At 47.9% G+C, this 22320-nt stretch overlaps 1 protein-coding gene across 3 annotated transcripts in view; it reads right to left on the bottom strand.

Annotated features, from left to right (window-relative positions):
- The window catches only part of ZNF341 (zinc finger protein 341), a 60369-nt gene that overhangs the window by 5585 nt on the left and 32464 nt on the right, over positions 1-22320 (bottom strand). For all 3 annotated transcript variants that reach the window (XM_008021175.3, XM_008021187.3, XM_037982869.2), the window contains 4 exons: positions 20618-20808; positions 17031-17239; positions 5938-6034; positions 3136-3268 (listed from right to left, as the gene is read on the bottom strand). In XM_008021175.3, coding sequence (XP_008019366.3) covers positions 3136-3268; positions 5938-6034; positions 17031-17239; positions 20618-20808 — 630 coding nt within the window. The remainder of the gene's footprint in view (positions 1-3135; positions 3269-5937; positions 6035-17030; positions 17240-20617; positions 20809-22320) is intronic.

The following is a 22320-nucleotide window of genomic DNA, read 5'->3' as shown; positions in this document are numbered from 1 at the left end:
GCTTCCATTTTTATAATAACCATGTATTTTTGTGTGTGTGTGTGTGTGTTTGGTTTTGGTTTTGGTTTTTTTTGGTTTGTTTTTTTTTTTTTGAGACAGAGTCTTGCTCTGTAGCCCAGGCTGGAGTGCAGTGGTTCGATCTTGGCTCACTGCAACCTCCACCTCTTGGGTTCAGGTAATTCTCCTGCCTCAGCCTCCCAAGTAACTGGGATCGCAGGTGTGCACCACCACACTCGGCTAATTTTTGTATTTTTAGTAGAGATGGGGTTTCACCATGTTGGCCGGGCTGGTCTCGAACTCTTGATCTCAGGCGATCCACTCACCTTGGCCTTCCAAAGTGCTGGGATTACAGGTGTGAGTCACTGCACCTGGCAGCATGTATTACTTTTGAATAATAATTTTTAAAAGCCATAAAGTGCAACTTGGTAATATCAAACTTACAATGCATTACTTATTTTCCCTTCTTTATTGTGGAGAAATATACATAACAGAAAATTGACCATCTTAAGCTTCTTTTAAGTGTATAATTCAGTGGCACTAAGTACATTTGCACCATCATGCAACCATCACCACCATCTGTCTCTAGAATTTTTTCATCATCCCAAACTGAAACTCAGTATTACACATGCATTTTAACCTAGCATTTCCACTCCTAAGGATATACACTACAGATACACTTCCAAAAGGTTGCCAAGGGACCAACACAGCATTTTGTGTACAAACTAATAGCTGAAATGTAATTTAAGGGTTCATACATAGGCTGGGCACGATGGCTCACGCCTGTAATCCCAGCACTTTGGGAGGCTGGGGCAGGGGAATCACCTGAGGTCAGGAGTTTGAGACCAGCCTGGCCAACATGGTGAAACCACGTCTTTACTAAAAATACAAAAATTAGCTGGGTGTGATGGTGGGCACCTGTAATCCCAGCTACTTGGAAGGCTGAGGCAGGAGAATTCCTTGAACCCAGGTGGTAGAGGTTGTGGTGAACTAAGATCGTGCCACTGGATTCCAGCCTGGGTGACAGAGCAAGACTCAGTCTCAAAAAAAAAAAAAAAAAAAAAAGTTCATACACAGAGAACTGGCTAAATACAAGATGAAAAATTAATTGAGGAAGACTACCCAGATGTGAAAAAGAAGGTGCTGTTGGTAACATCTTTCTGGGGGGGCCTGGGGGAGGGGGACCCACAGAATTTAGCCTCCAGGGAAACTGTAAGCAAACACTCCTCGGGGAACATCGCCAAGGTATACGATCAGAAAAAAGGGCATATCAGTTATAGTATGTGCTCACTTTTGCAAACGTAAGCAAGCGTTTTATATACGTGTAAAATAAAACTAGAAGAATGCAGACTAGACCGCTAACAGTTATCTTTGGAGAAGAGAATTAGGAGTATTTTGCAAACTGCAAACTACAAGTCACACCCTGTTGGTGGTTATTTTAAGAATTAAACATAGGCTGGGCGTGGTGGCTCACATCTGTAATCCCAGAATTTTGGGAGGCTAAGGTGGGTGGATCACCTGAGGCCAGAAGTTTGAGACCATCTTGGCCTACATGGTGAAACCCCGTCTCTACAAAAAATACAAAAATTAGCCAGGCATGGTGGCGGGCACCTGTAATCCCAGCTACTCGGGAGGCTGAGGCACAAGAATGGCTTGAACCCAGGAAGCGGAGGTTGTAGTGAGATCACACCATTGCACTCCAGCCTGGGTGATAGAGTGAGACCCTGTCTCAAAAAAAAATAAAAATAAAAAATAAAAGAACTAAAATTGAACAGGACAAAATAGAAAACCCTGTTTTGTAAAACTTTTGTTGCAGTATATCCTATGTGTATATATGTGCTTCTTGGGTTGCAATATGAAATGTATTTTTTACCATAGGTCATAGGAAAGAAAAAAAAAGAAAAAACATTGGGTTGTTCATCTCAAGTGAGAGGGAGTTTCTTTGTACTATATATGCTTTTGTCCTGTCAAGGATTTTCCCTCAGGTTTTCTCAATCTTTAGATCCTTTTCAATTAAAAAACAATTTTTAAAATAAAATTTAAAAATCTAAAGATTAACAGAAAAGAAAATGTCAGTGTGTTTCAACTGGGGAACAAGGAGCCGGCGTTTTGTCCAGGTTTGAGTGGGAACATACAGTGAGAGCAGTGTCCCCACCACAGGGGGCAGAGTCAAGAGTCCCTAACACAGGCCGGGTGCAGTGCCTCACACCTGTCATCCCAGCACTTTGGGAGGCCGAGGCAGGTAGATGACCTGAGGTCAGGAGTTCGAAACCAGCCTGGCCAACATGGTGAAACCCTGTCTCTACTAAAAATACAAAAAACTAGCTGGGCTTGGTGGTGGGAGCCTGTAATCCCAGCTACTCAGGAGGCTGAGGCAGGAGAATCGCTTGAACCCGGGAGGCAAAGGTTGCAGTGAGCCAAGATCTACCACTGCACTCCAGCCTGGGCAACAAGAGCAAGACTGTCTCAAAGAAGAAAAAAAAAAAGTCCCTTCCACACAACCTCCAGGGGCTCTTCTCTGCTCTAGTGGTGGTAGGAACCCCTTGTTCATCAGTTAAGGAAGGTGGGTCAGGGGCCAGGAAGGAGAGAGGAAGGAGGAGCAAGGGAAGAGGCTGGAGGGTGGCAGGAAGGCTGGAGGGAGATAGAGAGCAACAGAGAGAAGGAGGGGTAGGGGGCTGGAGGGAGAGGGGAGAGGACAGCGGAGGGAGGCTGGAGGGGGCTAGAAGGAGATGGGGAGAGGGAAGGGAAGGGAGGCTGGAGGGAGATGGGGAGGAGGAAGGAGAAGGGGGCTGGAGGGAGATGGGGAGGAGGAGGGAGAGGGGGAGGAGGAGGGAGAGGGGGAGGAAGAGGGAGAGGGGGAGGAAGAGGCAGACAGGGACTGAGAGAGATGGGAGAGAGATGGGGAGGGGGAAAGGGGCTAGAGGGAGATGCGGGGAGAGGGGCTGGAGGGAGATAGGGAGGGGGAGGGGAGACGGACTGAGTGAGATGGGGAGGGAGATGGGGAAGCAGAGGGAAAAGTGGCTGACGGAGACAGGAAGAAGAGCCAGATGGGGATGGGAAGAGAGAGAGAAAAGGATGAGGAGAGGGTGAGGAGGAGGAGAGGGGCTGGGCTGGAGTTCTCAGGAGCAGGGTACCCACCTGAGTGGATGTGAGCGTGCAGTTTGAGGTAATGCTCCCGCCGGAAGAACTTCTTGCACACCTGGCACTTGAACCTGCCCCCACTACCGTGGGTGGGCAGATGACGCCGCAGGTAGCGTTCACAAGGAAACACCTGGCAGAGAAGAGGGGCCTTCAGGTCTGACTCACCGGGCCCCCCTCCCCTGGCCATCTTCTGAGCTCAAAGGTCCCTTGTTTCCAGCCCCCATAGAGACACCTTCCTTTCTGGCTACCAGTGGCCAGGACCCAAAATGTCAGACTCAGCCCTTAGAACTTCATGGCTCCCCACAAGCCCGGACAAAACATGCCTGCCCTGAGCTTTTGCCCAGATGTTCTTCCCACCCAGACGGCCTTTCTCTCTTTACTGACAAACTCTTACACATCCTTCAAGACCCAACTCAGGTGCCACTGCTTCTGTCAAGCCTTCCCTAGCTCCCTGGTGCTATGCCCGGCAAAGTCAATTCTGCCTTTGAACGTCCACCCACACTTTTAAGTCAGCATTTAACCCACTGAATGACAGCCCTTTGCTTACAGGAGCTCCAAGTGGGCAGAGAGGGGCTTTCATTCCCCAGTACAGAGTCTGGGTCAAATGACTGACAAGTAAAAGAATTAATGGAAAATGAGCAAATTACTAAAGAAATCAATGGAAAGGTAATTTTTAACTTTTATTTATTTTATTTTATTTTATTTTATTTTATTTTATTTTATTTGAGATGGAGTTTTGCTCTTGTTGCCCAGGCTGGAGTGCAATGGTGCGATCTCGGCTCACTGCAACCTCTACCTCCCAGGTTCAAGCGATTCTCCTGCCTCAGCCTCCCAAGTAGCTAGGATTACAGGAGCCAGCCACCACTCCCGGCTAATTTTTATTTTTGGTAGAGATGAAGTTTCTCCATGTTGGTTAGGCTAGTCTCGGACTCCTGACCTCAGGTGATCCACCCACCTCAGCCTCCCAAAGTGCTGGGATTACAGGCGCCCAACACACACCCAGCTAATTTTTGTACGAAAGGTAATTTTTTTAAAGCCAGAAAACACAGAAGTGAAAATCTCTTTCCAATCCAGGCAAAGGAAGGGCATGTATTCACACATTCTTTCATTTTGGTGGAGCATTGGTCAGGGGCACAGACCCAGCTGCCCCACTGCTTATTAGCCCCATCATTTCCTAGGTAGGTGGCCTTTCTGCCTTGGTTTCCCCTCCTGTAAAGGGAGATAGTAGTAGTACACCTATCTCCTAGTAAATTCCGGTGAAATGCTCAGAACAGCATCTGGCATGTGGTTCTTACTCAATTCATAGTATCCTTTACTTGGACCACAACTTCTAAAGCTTAAAATTAGGCTAGATAATTAGAAACATCTAGAATGAGGCCAAAGTGAAACCAGGGCTGTCCTGGAAAATCTGCCACATATGATTGTAAGAAAATGAGTAGAGTGGGGCTGGGTGCGGTGGCTCACGCCTGTAATCCCAGCACTTTGGGAGGCCGAGGCAGGCGGATCACGGGGTCAGGCGATCGAGACCATCCTGGCTAACACAGCGAAACCCCGTCTCTACTAAAAATACAAAAAATTAGCTGGGTGTGGTGGCAGGCGCCTGTAGTCCCAGCTACTCGGGGAGGCTGAGGCAGGAGAATGGCGTGAACCCGGGAGGCGGAGCTTGCAGTGAGCCGAGATCGCACCACTGCACTCCAGCCTGGGAGACAGAGCGAGACTCTGCCTCAAAAAAAAATGGAAAATGAGTAGAGTGAAGTAGCAAGTTAAATACACCAGGGAGACGTAATCAGCAAAATCCAAACTGCGGGGAACACCGCTGGACCAAATGGCCCAGTTTCTTTAACAAATAAATTCAGAGGAAAGAAAACAGGGAGCAGTGGTGGGGGGCAGGCGGGGCTGTAGATTAATAGAGACTTTTCTTGTATCAATCAATTGCAATCCATGGAACTGATTCAAATAAACTTTACAAAATGATGAGGCTTTGAGACAACTAGAAATTGGAGCACTTCCTGGATGTTTGATGTTATTAGGAACAGGCTTTAGTGAGGCTTCCAGAGTCACTGAAAAGAATCCAGGCTGGGCATGGTGGCTCATACCCGTAATCCCAGCACTCTGGGAGTCTGAGGTGGGAGGATCACTTGAGGCCAAGAGTTTGAGACCAGCCTGGGCAACATAGTGAGCCCCATCTCTACAAAAAATTTAGGCTGGCTGCAGTGGCTCATGCCTGTAATCCCAGCACTTTGGGAGGTCAAGGTGGACAGGTCCCTGAAGCCCAGGAGTTTGAGACCAGCCTGGGCAACATGGTGAAACCCCATCTCTACAAAAAATACAAAAATTAGCTGGGCATGGTGGCACATGCCTATAGTCCCAGCTACTCAGGAGGCTGAGCCCAGGAGGTTGAGACTGCGGTGAGCCATGATCAAACCACTGCACACTAGCCTGGTGACAGAGTAAGACTCTGTCTCAAAAAAAAAAAAAAAATTAAAAAGAAGAGCCAATTGTAATAAGGATAATCTTACATCAGGAAGCTGGGAGGCTGCTGCTCAGACACTAGGCCTGGGACCAGGACAGCCTGCCCTGCCTGGCTCCAGCAGCAGCCCCGACAGGGCCACATCTGGAATGTGATGGATGAGATGGCCAGACAGAGACACTGTGTCATCTGTGGAGCAGCCCCTGAGCCCTGCCTGCGCGTCCTGTGGTGAGAGAGGAGAAGGAAAGGGTGAGGTGTGCACCCCACCCCACCACCTCCTTGCCCCTATTATGGCGTGGGGCCCCAGAAAAGAGGACAGTGGCACCCACCTTCTGGCAGTGTGGGCAGGGGAAGTTGTGAGTGGCGGTCTGCAGGTGGTGCTCCAGGGCTTCGGGAGTGGAGTATTTGTTGACACATTTGACACACCTAAGTGGAAGGAGCAGGAGAGGTGAGGGAGGAAACACAGCAGGCATAGGAAGCAGCCCACGGCCACCCCAGGGCCAACGTCAGGAGGCAACATCCTCCAGTTAATTCATTCCAAATCCACCCACTCTTCTCAATTGCCACTGCCCGTCCTCATCTGAGCGCCGTCGCCTCTTGCTCGGACTTGTGCAGCAGCCTCCTCGCTGGCCACCCTCTCCCTGCCTTGCCTCCAGTAGTCCATTCTCCACAGGGCGGCCAGGGGCACCTTTAAAAATGAAACTCAGGCTGAGCACAGTGGCTCACACCTGCAACCCCAACGCTTCGGGAGGCCAAGGTGAGAGGATTGTTTGAGCCCAGGAGTTCAAGATCAGCCTGGGCAACATGGCAAGACCCCTATCCCTATAAAAATTTAAAAATTAGCTAGATGTGGTGGCTTCCCAGCTACTCAAGAGGCTAAGGCAGGAGGATCGCTTAAGCCCAGGGGTTTGAGGTTACAGTGAGCCATGATTATGCCACTACACTCCAGCCTGGGTAACAGAAAGAGAACCTGTCTCTATTTTAAAAAGAAAAAAAAAAAAAAAGGCCTGGTGTGGTGGCTCACACCTGTAATCCCAGCACTTTGGGAGGCCAAGGTGGGTGGATCACCTGAGGTCAGGAGTTCAAGAACAGACTGGCCAATGTGGTGAAACCCTATCTCTACTAAAAATACAAACATTAGCCAGGCATGGTGGCACCTGCCTGTAACCCCAGCTACTCAGGAGGCTGAGGCAGGAGAATCGCTTGAACCTGGGAGATGCAGGTTGCAGTGAGCCGAGATCACGCTACTTGCACTCCAGCCTGGGCGACAGAGTGAGACTCCATCTCAAAAAAAAAAAGAGATTGTCACAGAGTCTGACATAGTTTGTATCTATGTCCTCACCCAAATCTCATGTTGAACTATAATCCCCAGTGCTGGTAAGGGAGGAGACCACCCCTCATATCGTCTTATGCCCAATTTCTGCCTCCAAAGAAAGAAGAAGTAAAAACTAAAAGGCAGAAATGAAATCCACAGGCAGACAGCCCAGCACCACACCCTGGGCCTGGCAGTTAAAGATCGACCCCAACCCAATTGGTTCTGTTATCTATAGATTACAGACATTGGAGAGAAATGCACTGTGAAAATCCCTATCTTGTTTTGTTCCGATCTAATTCTAATTACCGGTGCATGCAGCCCCCAGTCACATACCCCCTGCTTGCTCAATCAATCACGACCCTCTCACAGGCACCCCCTTAGAGTTGTGAGCCCTTAAAAGGGACAGGAATTGCTCACTCAGGGGCTCGGCTCTTGAGACAGGAGTCTTGCCGATGCCCCTGGCAGAATAAACCCCTTCCTTCTTTAACTCAGTGTCTGAGGAGTTTTGTCTGCAGCTCGTCCTGCTACACTGGAGGTGAGGTCTGGTGGGAGGTGATTGGTTCATGGGGGTGGATTTCTCATGAATGGTTTAGGACCATCCCCTTGGTGCAGTCCTCAGGATAGTGAGTGAGTTTCGTGAGATCTAGCTGTTTACAAGTGTATGGAGCCTCCCTCTCCCTCTATCTGGCTCCTGCTCTGGCCATGTGACATGTCTACTCCCCCTTCTCCTCCTGTCATAAGCAAAAGCCTCCTGAGGCCTCCCCAGAGGCAGATCCGCTAGCTCAGACACTGTGCTTCCTGTACAGCCTGCTGAACCATGAGTCAAATAAGCCTCTTTTCTTAAAAACTACCCAGTCTTGGCCGGGCGCGATGGCTCACGCCTGTAATCCCAGCACTTTGGGAGGCCGAGGCGGGCGGATCATGAGGTCAGGAGATCGAGACCATCCTGGCTAACACAGTGAAACCCTGTCTCTACTAAAAACACAAAAAATTAGCTGGGCGTGGTGGCGGGCGCCTATTGTCCCAGCTACTCGGGAGGCTGAGGCAGGAGAATGGCATGAACCGGAGGGGCAGAGCTTGCAGTGAGCTGAGATTGCACCACTGCACTCCAGCCTGGGCAACACAGCGAGACTCCATCTTAAAAAAAAAAAAAACTACCCAGTCTCAGGTATTTCTTTATAGCAGCGCAAGAACGGCCTAACACACAGTCAAAAAACACAACTGTGCCAAACAGCTCATAAACATGTCCTCACAACAGTAGTCTGAGGCCACAAACCACTCTGAAGGGAGAAGAGACACCGCCATCTCCCCATCATGAAAACACGTGCCAGCTAAGGAAGAAAGGGGATTATCAGACAAAAAAAGAAAACATTTGCCAGCAAACTGGCCTATTTACAATGAGTTATCAGTGAGGAATGTCACAGGTAGGGGAAAAATTCAAACCAAAAACAAAAAGGCAGGCTGTGTAGAGTACTGCCTGTGGGAAACCCCGGGCAGGCTGCACCTGTGAGGGGCCCAGGGGAGCCCCACAGACCGCACTCTGAAACCACACACTAGCCAGGCGGGTGGCTCACACCTGTAATCCCAACACTTTAGGAGGCCAACGTGGGCAGATCACACAAGGTCAGGAGTTTGAGATCAACCTGGCCAACATGGAGAAACGCCATCTCTACTAAAAATACAAAAATTAGCCAGGCGTGGTGGCTCACACCTGTAATACCAGCTACTCGGGAGGCTAAGGCACAAGAATCACTTGAACCCAGGAAGGCAGAGGTTGTGGTGAGCCAAGATTACGCCACTGCACTTCAGCCTGGGTGACGGAGAGAGGCTTTGTCTCAAAAAAAAAAGAAAAAGAAAAAGAAAAGAAAAAGAAAGAAACCACATACTAAATGCCTCCAGGTAGCAAGAAAGGGAAGGTGGGGTGGGAATAGAGGTACCAGGAGGGCAGAGACTTAACTAGCTAGTGAGATGGGAAAGGACAGAATCTCACAGGCTTCAGGGGCTGGGTTTGGGGGAGACATAGGTTTGTGTGGGAGATAATTTACCAATAGCCAGGATAATTAAAATCTCCTGCCAGAAACAGCGCCTGAATTAAGTCATCCAAGGTAACATCACCAGTAATGGAGCAAATCAACATCACATGCCTCCTGATATGACACACAGAGGAGGACACAGAATTTGTTGTGACATTCCTGACAAAAGTGCGTACCCTGAATTTAATCATGGGGTAAAATCAGGCAAACCCGAACTGAGACATTCTACAGAATACCCTGTCTATACTCTTCAGAAATATCAAGGTCACGAAAGACAAAGACAGAAGGAGGAACTGTTCCAGCTTACAGGAAATGAGAGAGATGAGAGAGACATGATAATTGAATTCAACATGTGATTCTGGGCCAAAAGAAACCTTTTTTTAAATTCTTTTTCTCTAAAGCATGTTATTGGAACAACTGGAAAATTCCAAATAAGGCCTGTAATTAGATAATAGAATTGTACTGATATTAACTTCCTGATTTCTTTTTTTTTTTCTTTTGAGACAGAGTCTCACTCTGTCACCTAGGCTGGAGTGTAGTGGCCCGATCTCAGCTCACTGCAACTTCCATCTCCCAGGTTCAAGGGATTCTCCTGCCTCAGCCTCCCAAGTAACTGGGAATACAGGTGCCCGCCACCATACCCAGCTAATTTTTGTATTTTTAGTAGATACGGCATTTCGCCATGTTAGCCAGGCTGGTCTCGAACTCCTGACTTTAGGTGATCTGCCCACTTCAGCCTCCCAAAGTGTTGGGATTACAGGCATGAGCCACCGTGCCTGGCCTGATTTTTTTTTTTTTTTTTTTTTTTTTTTTTGAGATAGCATCTCACTCTGTCCCTCAGGCGGGAGTGCAATGGTGCGATCTCAGCTCACTGCAACATGTACCTCCTGGACTCAAGCAACTCTTCTGCCTCAGGCTCCTGAGCAGCTGAGATCACAGGCATATGCCACCATACCCAGCTCTTTTTTTTTTTTTTTTTTTTTCCATGTAGTCCAGGTTGGTCTCAAACTTCTGGGCTCGAGCAGTTTGTCAACCTCAGCCTTCTAAAGTGCTGGGATTACAGGCATGAGCCACCGCACGGAGCCCAACTTCTTGATTTTGGTAACTATAATATACTACGCTTATGGAAGAGGTTATCCTTGTTTTTAAGAAATACAGGTCAGGTGTGATGGCTCATGCCTGTAATCCCAGCACTTTAGGAAGGCCAGGCAGGAGAATTACTTGAGGCCAGGAGTTCAAGACCAGCCTGCGCAACATAGTAAGACTCTGTCTCTACAAACAAACAAACAAACAAACAAATTTAGCCAGGAGTGGTGGTGCCTGCCTATAGTCCTAGCTACTGGGAAGGCTGAGGCAAGGGGACCACACCTGTGAATAGCTGATGCACTCTAGCCGGGACAACACAGTGAGACTCTGTCTCTAAAGAAATAAAAATTGGCCAGGTGTGTGGCTCATGCCTATAATCCCAGACCTTTGGGAGAACAAGGCAGGTGGATCGCTTGAGCCCAGGAGTTCCAGACCAGTCTGGTCAATATAGTGAAACCCCCTCTTTATAAAAAATAAAAAATTGGCCGGGCGCGGTGGCTCAAGCCTGTAATCCCAGCACTTTGGGAGGCCGAGACGGGCGGATCACGAGGTCAGGAGATCGAGACCATTCTGTCTAACCCGGTGAAACCCCGTCTCTACTAAAAAAACCCAAAAAATTAGCCGGGCAAGGTGGCGGGCGCCTGCAGTCCCAGCTACTCGGGAGGCTGAGGCAGGAGAATGGCGTGAACCCAGGAGGCGGAGCTTGCAGTGAGCTGAGATCCGGCCACTGCACTCCAGGCTGGGTGACAGAGCGAGACTCCATCTCAAAAAAAATAAAAAAATAAAAAATAAAATAAAATAAAAATAAAAAATGAGCCAGGCCTGGTGGCACGGCACCTGTGGTCTCAGCTACTCGGGAGGCTGAGGTGGGGGATTGCTTGAGCCCAGGAGGCAAAGGCTGCAGTGAGCTATGATCACGCCACTGCACTCTAGCCTGGGTGACAGAGTGAGACACTATCTCAAAAAAAAAACAAAAAACAAAGGCCAGGTACAGTGGCTCATGTCTGTAATCCTAGCACTTTGGGAGGTCAAGGCAGAAGGATGGATCATTTGAGCCCAGGAGTTCGAGACAAGCCTTGGCAACATGGCAAAACCCCGTTTCTACAAAAAAATTTTTAAAAAAAATTAGATGGGCATGGTGATGTACATTTGTAGTCCCAGCTACTTAGGAGGCTGAGGTGGGAGAATCACCTGAACCTGGGGAGGTCAAGGGTCAAGGCTGCAGTGAGCCATGATCATGCCACTGCATTTCAGTCTTGGTGACAGAGTGAGACCTTGTCTCTAAACAAAAAATTAATTATATTAAAATTAAAATAAATACGTAAGTTATGAAACAAAGGACAGCTTTAAAACACATATTGAAGGCCAGGCATGGTGGCTCGTGCCTGTAATCTTAGTACTTTGGGAGACTGAGGAGAGTGGATTGCTTGAGCCTCGGAGTTCTATGCCAGCCTGGGCAATATAGCAAGACCTTGTCGCTACAAAAAAATACCAAAATTAGCTGGCAGTGGTGGCACACACCTGTAGTCCCAGCTACTCAGGAGGCTGAGGGGGACGGATTGTTTGAGCCAGGGAGGTCAAGCCTACAGTGAACCATGATTGTGCTACTGTACTCCAGCCTGGGTGAGACAGCAAGATCCTGTCTCAAAAATCAATCAATCCATAATCAAATTATGACAAAATAAAACGTTTAAAAAGAACATTTTTTGAACATGATTGTCTGTGATATGGGGAAGTGGGTCACAGTGGATGGAGAATTCCTATTCACTCTATGCCCTATGATAGTTTTAAAATATTGCACTGTATACACATAATTAGTTTTTGAAGTAGATAATTAATCTTAAAAAAAAAAAAAAAAAAAAAAAAAAAGGCCAGGCGCAGTGGCTCACGCCTGTAATCCTAGCACTTTGGGACACCAAGGCGGGTGGATCACAAGGTCAGGAGATTGAGACCATCCTGGCTAACACGGTGAAACCCTGTCTCTACTAAAAATACAAAAAATTAGCTGGGCGTGGTGGCAGGCACTTGTAGTCCCAGCTATTAGAAAGGCTGAGGGAGGACAATCGCTTGAACCTGGGAGGTGGAGGATGCAGTGAGCCAAGATCGCGCCACTGTACTCCAGCCTGGGCAATAGACGGAGACTCCGTCTCAAAAAAAAAAAAAAAAAAAAAAAAAAACCCAAAACAAAACAAAAAAACTTTTGAACTCTGACCTGCAAAATCACTTCTAGGAACTGACAAAAGAGCAAAGATGTACTTCCGAAGTTGTTCCCTGTATCTTTATTATACTAATGACAAACTGAATATAACCTCACTAACCAACAACGGGAGATGACGTAAGTAAATCACAGAACATCCATGCACAACAGAATACTAAGTAACTGTTTAAAGAATGTGGCAGGTCTATTGTTGCTGAAATGCAAAAACGGTCCATATTACTGGTGTTTTTGTTTTTTCCCTGACACAGGGTCTCACTAGTGCAGTGGCATGATCATGGCTCACTGCAGCCTTGAACTCCTGGGCTCAAGCAATCCAGTTCAGCCTCCCAAGTAACTGGGACTACAGGCACATGCCACCATGCCTGGCTAATTTTTGTATTTTTTATACAGGCAAGGTTTCACCATGTTGCTCAGGCTGGTTTTGAACTCCTGGCTTCAAGTGATCTGCCTGCCTTGGCCTCCCACAATGCTAGGATTACAGGCATAAGCCACCATGCCCAGCTATAATTACTGTTTTAAGTGAAAAAGTTTTAAGTGATAAAACTACATGTACAGTGATCCCATTAAATCAGTCTGTTTGTTGGACATCACGCTACAGGAAGACAGTGTGATGAATTTTCACCAAATTCAGTGACCGTATTTGGAATCATCTGACTCAAATATAGTCTGTGAAACTTATACCCATATCCATATCTGTAAACATATTTATTACACACATATACCAAAGGATAGCTACCAAGAGGTTAATGGTGCAGTGGCAATCCCTGGGTGACAGTTTTGTTTTTTTGTTTTTGCATGGGTTTTTACAAAATTCTTTTCTCTGCATTGAACATTTGCACTGAACATTGACTTTTGCAATTGGGGGAAAAATCAATAAATCTTATTTTTCTTTTTTTTCTTTTTTGAGACGGAATCTCTCTCTTTGTCGCCCAGGCTGGAGTGCAATGGCACGATCTTGGCTCACTGCAACCTCCACCTCCCAGGTTCAAGCGATTCTCCTGCCTCAGCCTATGGAGTAGCTGGGACTACAGGAGTGTGTCACCACATTCGGCTAATTTTTGTTTTTTTTTTTTTTTTTTTTTTTTTAGTAGAGACAGGGTTTCACCATGTTGGCCAGGCTGGTCTCGAACTCCTGACCTCAAGTGATCCGCCCTCCTTGGCCTCCCAAAATGCTGGGATTACAAGAGTGAGCCACCACACCCGGCCAAATCTTATTTTTTAAAAGAAAATATTAAACATATAGTAAACATATAGTGACATGACTAAAATTCATTTGAGAGATTTGGGGAAAGTAGACATAGGCAGGCCAAGGCAATGTGGCTGACAGGGAACAGAAACCAGAATGACAGGGCTTGGACCTCTAAAAATATGATGAAGCCCCCACAGCCACTCAAATGTCATTATGAGATAGAATCAACTCTCATGGTGTATAAGCCACTGTTATTTTAGGTCTCTACTGCACGCAGCCAAACCTCTACTTAAATAACACGAATAATAATAATTGCAGCAATAACATTTATTGAGTACCTACTATGTTCCAGGTACCATATCTAAGAGCCTCAGCCTTGTCTTACTTGATCCTTATAAATAACCCAATAGGGCAGGCACTACTGTGATCCCCATTTCACTGAGGAGAAAACCGAGGCTCAGAGTGGCTGAATACTTTGCCCAAGGTCATCCACTGGATTTGCAGTCAAGACAGGATTTAAGCACAGGCCAATGGCTCCAGAACCCTTACCATTACCCATGACACCATTTCACCTTCAGGCCATTCAGATGGGGGCCTGGCTCATTGGGCCTTACTTTTGGGACAGGACAACAGCTCCAATGTCTACAAAGGGCCACTGGCACCATGACCCTACAAGGGGACTGCACAGGGTCATCAGCACTGGGCTTAACCTTCAACCTGCAAACTCCAAGACCAGGGCTGTGAGGCTTCCAAGATCTCACACTAGGGTTCGAATCTAAACTCTGCTGATGTTGTTACTCTGGTGGGCAGGCCACTTCTCTTTGAACCTCAATGTCTTCATCTTCAAAATGGGGAGAATACCACCTTCCTCCCAGGACTGCAGGGATTCATGTCACTAAGGGCAAAGCTTGGCACAGAGCAGGTGCTTCCTTCCCTTTACTTGGCATCTCACTCCAGAGTCACACAGCCACAGGAACTCACAGATAACCCACAAATCGGAAGGGCAAGAGCCAAAGAAAATTTCTCGAGTGCAAATGGGAATAAGTCATCACTGCCAGAAATCTCTGCCCCTTGGCTGGCCAAAGCTTTGCCCGGCTTCCCTGCCTCTCTTGCCCCATTTCCCAGAGTCTTGGAGGCAAGTTACCCTACACTGCATTTCTTGAGTTCTAGCTCCTCTGCCAACTTCTCAAAGCTCTTGTGATTTCTACATGGCCCTTCATGCCTTGGCCCCACTTTTTCCCACAGGCCCCATCTAAACATCTCCCTCCCACTTCCACTCTACGTAACAGTCACAGTCATTCTATTTTTTTTTTTTTTTTTTTTTTTTTGAGACGGAGTCTCGCTTTGTTGCCCAGGCTGGAGTGCAGTGGCCGGATCTCAGCTCACTGCAAGCTCCGCCTCCCGGGTTTACGCCATTCTCCTGCCTCAGCCTCCCGAGTAGCTGGGACTACAGGCGCCCGCCACCACACCTGGCTAATTTTTTGTATTTTTTAGTAGAGACAGGGTTTCACCGTGTTAGCCAGGATGGTCTCGATCTCCTGACCTCCTGATCCATCCGCCTCGGCCTCCCAAAGTGCTGGGATTACAGGCGTGAGCCACTGCGCCGGCCTAACAGTCATTCTATTAATAAACCACTTGCTATTGTATTTTAAACTTGTGGTTCCTCCTGCTAAGAACACACTCCACCCCATCCATTGTCTACCTGGCAAACTCCTATTCATCCTTCAAAACCCAGTTCAGATGTCACTGCTCCTGGGACAGCTTCTCTAGCCTGCCTCCCCTTGTGGTACCTCTATACCTTATAAACATATATGACAGCATTTTATCAAGTGACAGGGTGCTTTTGTTTACACACCTGTCACCCTGAGCAGCCCATGCATTTTAAGCTCAAGGTATTTACTTATCTCTGAACCCAGAAGCTTCACCCAGGAGTTACAGGGGCCTCATTAACAGAATCACCAAATCTCTGCAGGTACAAGTTTGTACAGAGAAGCAAAAACCATTGTAACAGGAAAATATTTGGTAATGAACTGGAAGGAGGCCCCAGACAAACACCACTCCTGGCCCTTTGCTACTATCTACCCCCATGAGCTTTGTGAGGCAGCTGCTCCCAGATGATGCAGGCACATGCACAGCAAAATGACTGCAGATGGGGGATTTCACGACATCATCAAAGTGATGTTGCACATCTGCAAAGAACACCATCAACAAAGGAAGATCCGGCAAACAGACCAGAAAACAACTGAGGCAGAGAAACTCAACAAGGATGATCAGAGGTCAGTAGCTCCAAAGACTACAGGTGCGTGCCACCACACCTGGCTAATTTTTCTATTTTTGTTGAGACAAGGTCTTGCTATGTTGCCCAGGCTGGTTTCAAACTCCTGGGCTCAAGCCATGCTCCTACCTCAGCCTCCCCGAGTCCTAGGATTACAGGCGTGAGCCACTGTACCCGGCTTTAACGTGAAGATCTAAGGATAAAAAGCACGTTGCAAAACTGAGGGAGCTTTTCATCATTTCTGCCAAAGGAACCCTCTTCACGACCACAATGGAAGACTGAAGTGATATAAATGATTATCAGAATAAATTACCCCAAATAAAATCCATACTTGATCCATTACTTGTTCATTCTAAGAATCAGCACATAGGCTGGGCACAGTGGCTCACGTCTGTAAACTTAGCATTTTGGGAGGCTAAGGTGGGAGGATCACTTGAATCCAGGAATTTAAGACCAGCCTGAGCAACATGGCGAAACCCCATCTCTACAAAAAATACAAAAATTAGCTGTGTGGTGGTGCATGCCTGTTAGTCCCAGCTACTCAGGTGGCTGAGGTGGGAGGATCACCTGAGCCTGGGGAGGCTGCAGAGAGCTGTGATGGTGCCACTGGACTCCAACCTGGACAACAGAGCAAAATCCTGTCTCAAAGAAAAAAATCAAATAAAAATAGGAATCAGCATATAGCTTCAACTTTAACCTAGGTCTTACAGATTATAAAACAAATGAATATTATTTTTATGATTTTTGCTTTTAAACATGTTACTGTTCATTTTAAAATGTATTTTATTTTGTAGAGATGGGGTCTCATTATGTTGCCAGGCTGGTCTCGAACTCCTGGCCTCCTCCTGCCTTGGCCTCCCAAAGTACTGGGGTTACAGATGTGGGCCACCACACCCTGCTCATTCTTTTTTCACTGTGAGAACTGGCGTACCACTTCGATTGTAAGCTAAATTTTGTAGATTATGAGACAAAATAATATTGTCATAATTGTTTAGTTTGGAATAAAATGCTCAAACCTTTTTCCACTATGAACAAGGAAATATAGGTTCCTCTTTTTAAGGATTTTTTTTTGGGAAAAATGTCTGCCAAGACATAAGAATGATATAAGGAGAGCCAGCATCCTTTCTTCCACCAGTGCCAAAGCCCAGAACCCACTCTGCCAGGCTGGACCCCAGCCAGGAGCCTCGGTTTCTCCTTTCAAGTATCTCACTGGTCCTGAGCAGTCAGAACCACCAAGGCCACAGGCCCTGTGCTCCCTGCCCACCCACCCGTCCACCCAGGGAGAGGGAAGCGGGAGGGCACATACTTGTAGACGGCGCTGTCCTTCTTGGGGCTGTGCTGTGGCAGGAGGCTGTGGGAGTACTGGTGCACGCCCAGGTCATACAGCGAGGGGAAGTCCTTGCCACAGAGGTGGCAGCGGTAGCTCAGCTCCTCCTGGTGGCTCTTGATGTGCTCCAGAAATGTGTCGAGCTTTGGGAACGTCTGGGCACAGCTTTTGACCACACACTTGTACACCTTGAGGGAAGATGCTGGGCAGGTGACAGGAGGCAGGAGAGCTTCCTCCACTGCAGCCCCTGGCCTGTGGCATTGGCCCTGGACTGCTGGTAGATGACTTGACCACTGCTCCCTCGGCTCCCCTGCTGATACTGGATCCCAGGGTTTTTATTCATTCATTCATTCATTCATTCATTCATTTTTGAGACACAGTCTCACCCTGTCACCCAGGCTGGAGTGCAATGGCACAATCTTGGCTCACTGCAACCTCCACTTCCCAGGTTCAAGCAATTCTCCTGCCTCAGCCTCCCCAGTAGCTGGGATTATAGGCACGCACCACCATGCCCAGCTAATTTTTGTATTTGTAGTAGAGACAGGGTTTCACCATGTTGGCCAGGCTGGTCTCGAACTCCTGACCTCAAGTGATCCACCCGCCTTGGCCTCCCAAAGTGGTGGGATTACAGGTGTGAGCCACTGGGCCCAGCCCCTGGTTTTACTTTGATTAGAGGGTTCCCTCCTCTCAGCCAGTCATGATGGCCCTACTACCCTTCCCTCAGGTTCTGTGTGGCATGGGTATATTTAGAAAAATTATTCAAGACCTGGATATACAGTGAAAAGATGATAGTGTACCCTTTCAAAGTCATACTGGAATAGCGGCTCTCAAACTGATGCGGGCCTCAGAATTACAGGTTGCTGAAGGCTGCACTCCCGCTGCCCCCGCCATTCCGCCCACCCCACCACCACCCCCGCCACCCTGAGAAATCTGACTCAGCGGGACTGAATACGTGCATCACTAACGAGGAATCCTCAGGGGATGCTGGCGCTGCCGCCGGGAAGCTTACTTTGAGAACTGCTGTCTAAGGAGCCCATCTATAGCCTGCCCACAGTCATCTCACTCTACGGGATGTGGCTACTTCTGACTACTTCGCATTGATTAGGACTCTACAGTTAAATGTTAATTTGTTAATTTGTAAAAAACTGATCCAATGTCATTGATTTGTGTCAGGTAAAGAAGATAACCCCAAAGGTCACAGGTTTTGTTGTCTTGCAGGACATTAACCAGATTTGTATGTAATTTGGCAATCGACTTCAGTATCTCTTTTTTTCATTGACAGTTATTAGGCATAGCTATCCGTGTCTCACGGCCTCTGTTGAACAGGCTTTGTCTTCCTTCAGGTTCCCTCGCTAATGAGTTAAGTAAAATTCTGACTCACTTTTGGGTCTCATTTGTATGAGAAGTATGTTTTTAACAACTTGAAAATTATACTTTGGGCCGGGAGCGGTGGCTCAAGCCTGTAATCCCAGCACTTTGGGAGGCCGAGACGGGCGGATCACGAGGTCAGGAGATTGAGACCATCCTGGCTAACACGGCGAAACCCCGTCTCTACTAAAATACAAAAAAAATTAGCCGGGCGAGGTGGCGGGCGCCTGTAGTCCCAGCTACTCGGGAGGCTGAGGCAGGAGAATGGCATGAACCCGTGAGGCAGGGCTTGCAGTGAGCTGAGATCCGGCCACTGCACTCCAGCCTGGGCAACAGAACGAGACTCCGTCTCAAAAAAAAAAAAAAAAGAAAAGAAAATTATACTTTGATAAATAGTACATAAGTCCTGGTTGCCTACACAATATCATGCACTCCTTCTACCTAACAAAGTGAACCCTGATTTGCTCAGAATAGCAACATACCTAGTTAAAACACTCAATCCAGGCCGGGCGTGGTGGCTCATGCCTGTAATCCTAACACATTGGGAGGCCAAGGCAGGCAGATCAATTGAGCCCAGGAGTTCGAGACCAGCCTGGCCAACATGGTGAAACCCCATCTCTACTGAAAGCACAAAAATTAGCCAGGTGTAGTGGTGCATGCATGTAATCCCAGCTACTCGAGAGGCTGAGGCAGGAGAATCCCCTGAACCCAGGAGGCGGCGACTGCAGTGAGCTGAGATCAAGCCACTGCACTCCAGCCTGGGTGACAGAGTGAGAGTCTGTCTAAAAAAAACAAAAACACGGGCTGGGCGCAGTGGCTCATACCTGTAATCGCAACACACTATGAAGCCGAGGCAGGTGGATCACTTGAGGTAAGGAGTTCGGGACCAGCCTGGCCAACATGGTGAAACCCCATCTCTACTAAAAATACAAAAATTAGCTGGGTGTGGTGGGGAGGCACCTGTAATCCCAGCTACTTGGGAAGCTGAGGCAGGAGAATCGCTTGAATGCAGGAGGTGGAGGTTGCAGTGAGCCGAGATCGTGCCATTGCACTACAGCCTGGGTGACCAGAGTGAGACTCCGTCTCAGAAAAAAGAAAAAAAAAAAAAAAACACTTGATTCTGGTTCCCTTGCATCTAGTGTCAGCCATGTGACTCCTTTCTAACCAATGATATACAATCAGTAGTCTTTGAGGACAGCATCACCTCCAGAACACAAAGGCAAAAGCTTCCCAGGAGAAATCCCCTCTGCTTTCTGTGTTTGTCTTGACTGGAATACACATGTGATGGATGGAGACATAGCAGCCATCCTGCAACCTTGGGGATGAAGTCCATAAGCTAAGAATGGCAGATCAGACAGCTAGAAGCCTGAGTCTACGGTGACATATCTGACCTGCTCTATATAAGCCCAACACTGCCTACTTAGGGACTTCTTCTTTGAATTTATTTGATGTGAGAGAAGTAAAACCCTATGAAGTCAGTTTTCTATCATTTGTAGCATAATAATGCATTCTTAAATGATAGAGCACATGTACTGGGTTTGACCAAAAAGAGATCTACAAAGTGCTTCTAGGAAAAGCTTTCTTGCTGCTATAAAAGATACAGAAGAGATAACCCCTTTTGGTTTATAGATAACAGTAGGTCTGGATTGGTGCCCAGAAAGAGTGACCACCGGCCAGATGCAGCAGCTCATGCCTATAATCCTAGCACTTTGGGAGGCCAAGCAGGCAGATCACTTGAGGTCAGGAGTTCAAGACCAGCCTGGCCAACACGGAGGTGGAGGTTGCAGTGAGCTGAGATCACACCACCGCACTACAGACTGGGCGGAAGAGTAAAACCGTCTCAAAAAAAAAAAAGTGATCACCATCCCAGGACAGGAGGACAAGGTGAGCCATCAGGAGAGGTCAAGGCCATACCCTGAGATGGCAGAGACCAGAGCTGGAAAGATACAGGGTCCTTACGCTGGGTGGAGTCAGCTGTCTCAGTTCTGGAGGTGAGTCAAAGTTTTCTGTGATTTGCCCCAAGGGTAACCTTACTTAACTCCATCAATCCCCTGCTCGGAATCTAACTGGGGGGAATAGAGCCGTGGAAGGTCTGACTCACTGGTTCCTACCCCTTCCTAGGCAGCATTCAAGACCCTAGCACCAGTGAAAGGTCAGGACTGGTGTGCTGTGGGCCCCTGCTGCCACCACCCACCTACCTGCTCGTTCTTATGCTGGGTCATGTGAGACTTGAGCTGGAAGTAGGTGCTGAATTTGCTGGGGCAGAATTGGCACAGGTAGGAGCTGTCGATGAGGACCACCTGCTTGGGCTCCAGCTTGTCCCCCTCTTCCTCACCGGCAATGGGCAAGGCCTGGGGCTGTGGTGCACCCGGCAGGGGCTGGCCCAACCCTATGGAGAAAGCCAGGGAAGTCAGGACAAGGAGCCAGCCCATTCAGGAAGGACGCACAGAACCCCTACCCTGTGCTCCTCTGTGTTCACCCAGCACCTGCTACCCGCTTTGGGTCGGACTCTGTGCTTAAGGTGCTGCACTCACACTCAGCCGGTGTGCACTGATACGGCCAACCCCAGGCTCAAATACAGAAATGCTTCCTTTCTGAATGAGAAACAGCTGCTGCCTCAGGCCTCCCCTCTCTGGCCTTCCCCTCAGACATTGCAGATCTCTCCACGGTTGTTAAAAATTCTGAACACCATCCTAGTTGTAGTCATAATGCCTCCCCAGTCCCTTCTAATTGTAATCATCTGTCCGGGTGCGATGGCTCACATGTGTAATCCCAGCACTTTGGGAGGTCAAGGCGGATAGATCACTTGAGGTCAGAAGTTCGAGATCAGCCTGCCCAACATGGTGAAAGCCCGTCTCTATGAACAATACAAAAATTAGCCAGGCGTGGTGGAGGGTGCCTGTAATCCCAGCTACATGGGAGGCTGAGGCAGGAGAATTGCTCAAACCTGGGAGGCAGAGGTTGCAGTGAGCAGAGATTGTGCCACTGCACTCCAGCCTGGGTGACAGAGTGTGATTCTGTCTCAAAAAATAATAATAATTGTAATCATCAGCTGGGTGCAGTGGCTCACGCCTGTAATCCCAACACTTTGGGAGGCCAAGGCGGGTGGATCACCTGAGTTCAGGAGTTTGAGACCAACCTGGCCAACATGGTGAAATCCCATCTCTACTAAAAATACAAAAAAAATAGCTGGGCGTGGTGGCGCACACCTGTAATCCCAGCTACTTATGAGGCTGAGGCAGGAGAATTGCTTGAACCCGGGAGGCAGAGGTTGTAGTGAACCAAGATTGCGCCATTGCACTCCAGCCTCAGCGATAAGAATAGACTCCATTTCAAACAAACAAACAAAAAAAATTGTAATCATCTGTTTCATCATCCTTCCCTCACTACACTGTTCCTCACTTCCCTTGATATCAGGGACCTCTGGCCTCATCCCTGCAGGTCCGGTGGCCGGGCACATAGTAGGCCTCTATAAAAGTTTGCTAAATAGTTAAACCTTTGATGCTAGGCACTAAAGGAGCTTCAAAAGAAATGGAAGAAATGATTTATTCTGTAGGGCCGTGTGGTGGCTCATTCCTATAATCCCAGCACTTTAAGAGGCCAAGGAAGGAGGATCCCTTGAACCCAGGAGTTCAAGACCAGCCTAGGCAACATAATGAGACCCAATCTCTACAAAAAATAAACAAAATTAGCTGGGCATGGTTGCATGTGCCGGTGGTCCCACCTACCCAGGAAGCTCAGGTGGGAGGATCACTTGAGCCCAGGAGGTTGAGGTTGCAGGGAGCCACCACCATGCCACTGGTCTCCAGCCTGGGTGACAGAACAAGATCTTGTCTCGAAAGAACATTTTTTTAAAGAAAAAAAAAAAAAGGAGTTCACAAGAACTCAGAGGGCACACAGT

This window comes from Chlorocebus sabaeus, chromosome 2 (genome assembly GCF_047675955.1).
Source record: "Chlorocebus sabaeus isolate Y175 chromosome 2, mChlSab1.0.hap1, whole genome shotgun sequence".
NCBI lineage: Eukaryota > Metazoa > Chordata > Mammalia > Primates > Cercopithecidae > Chlorocebus > Chlorocebus sabaeus.
The sequence above is the reverse complement of the archived record's forward strand: the minus strand, read 5'-3'. Positions and strand labels throughout refer to the sequence as shown.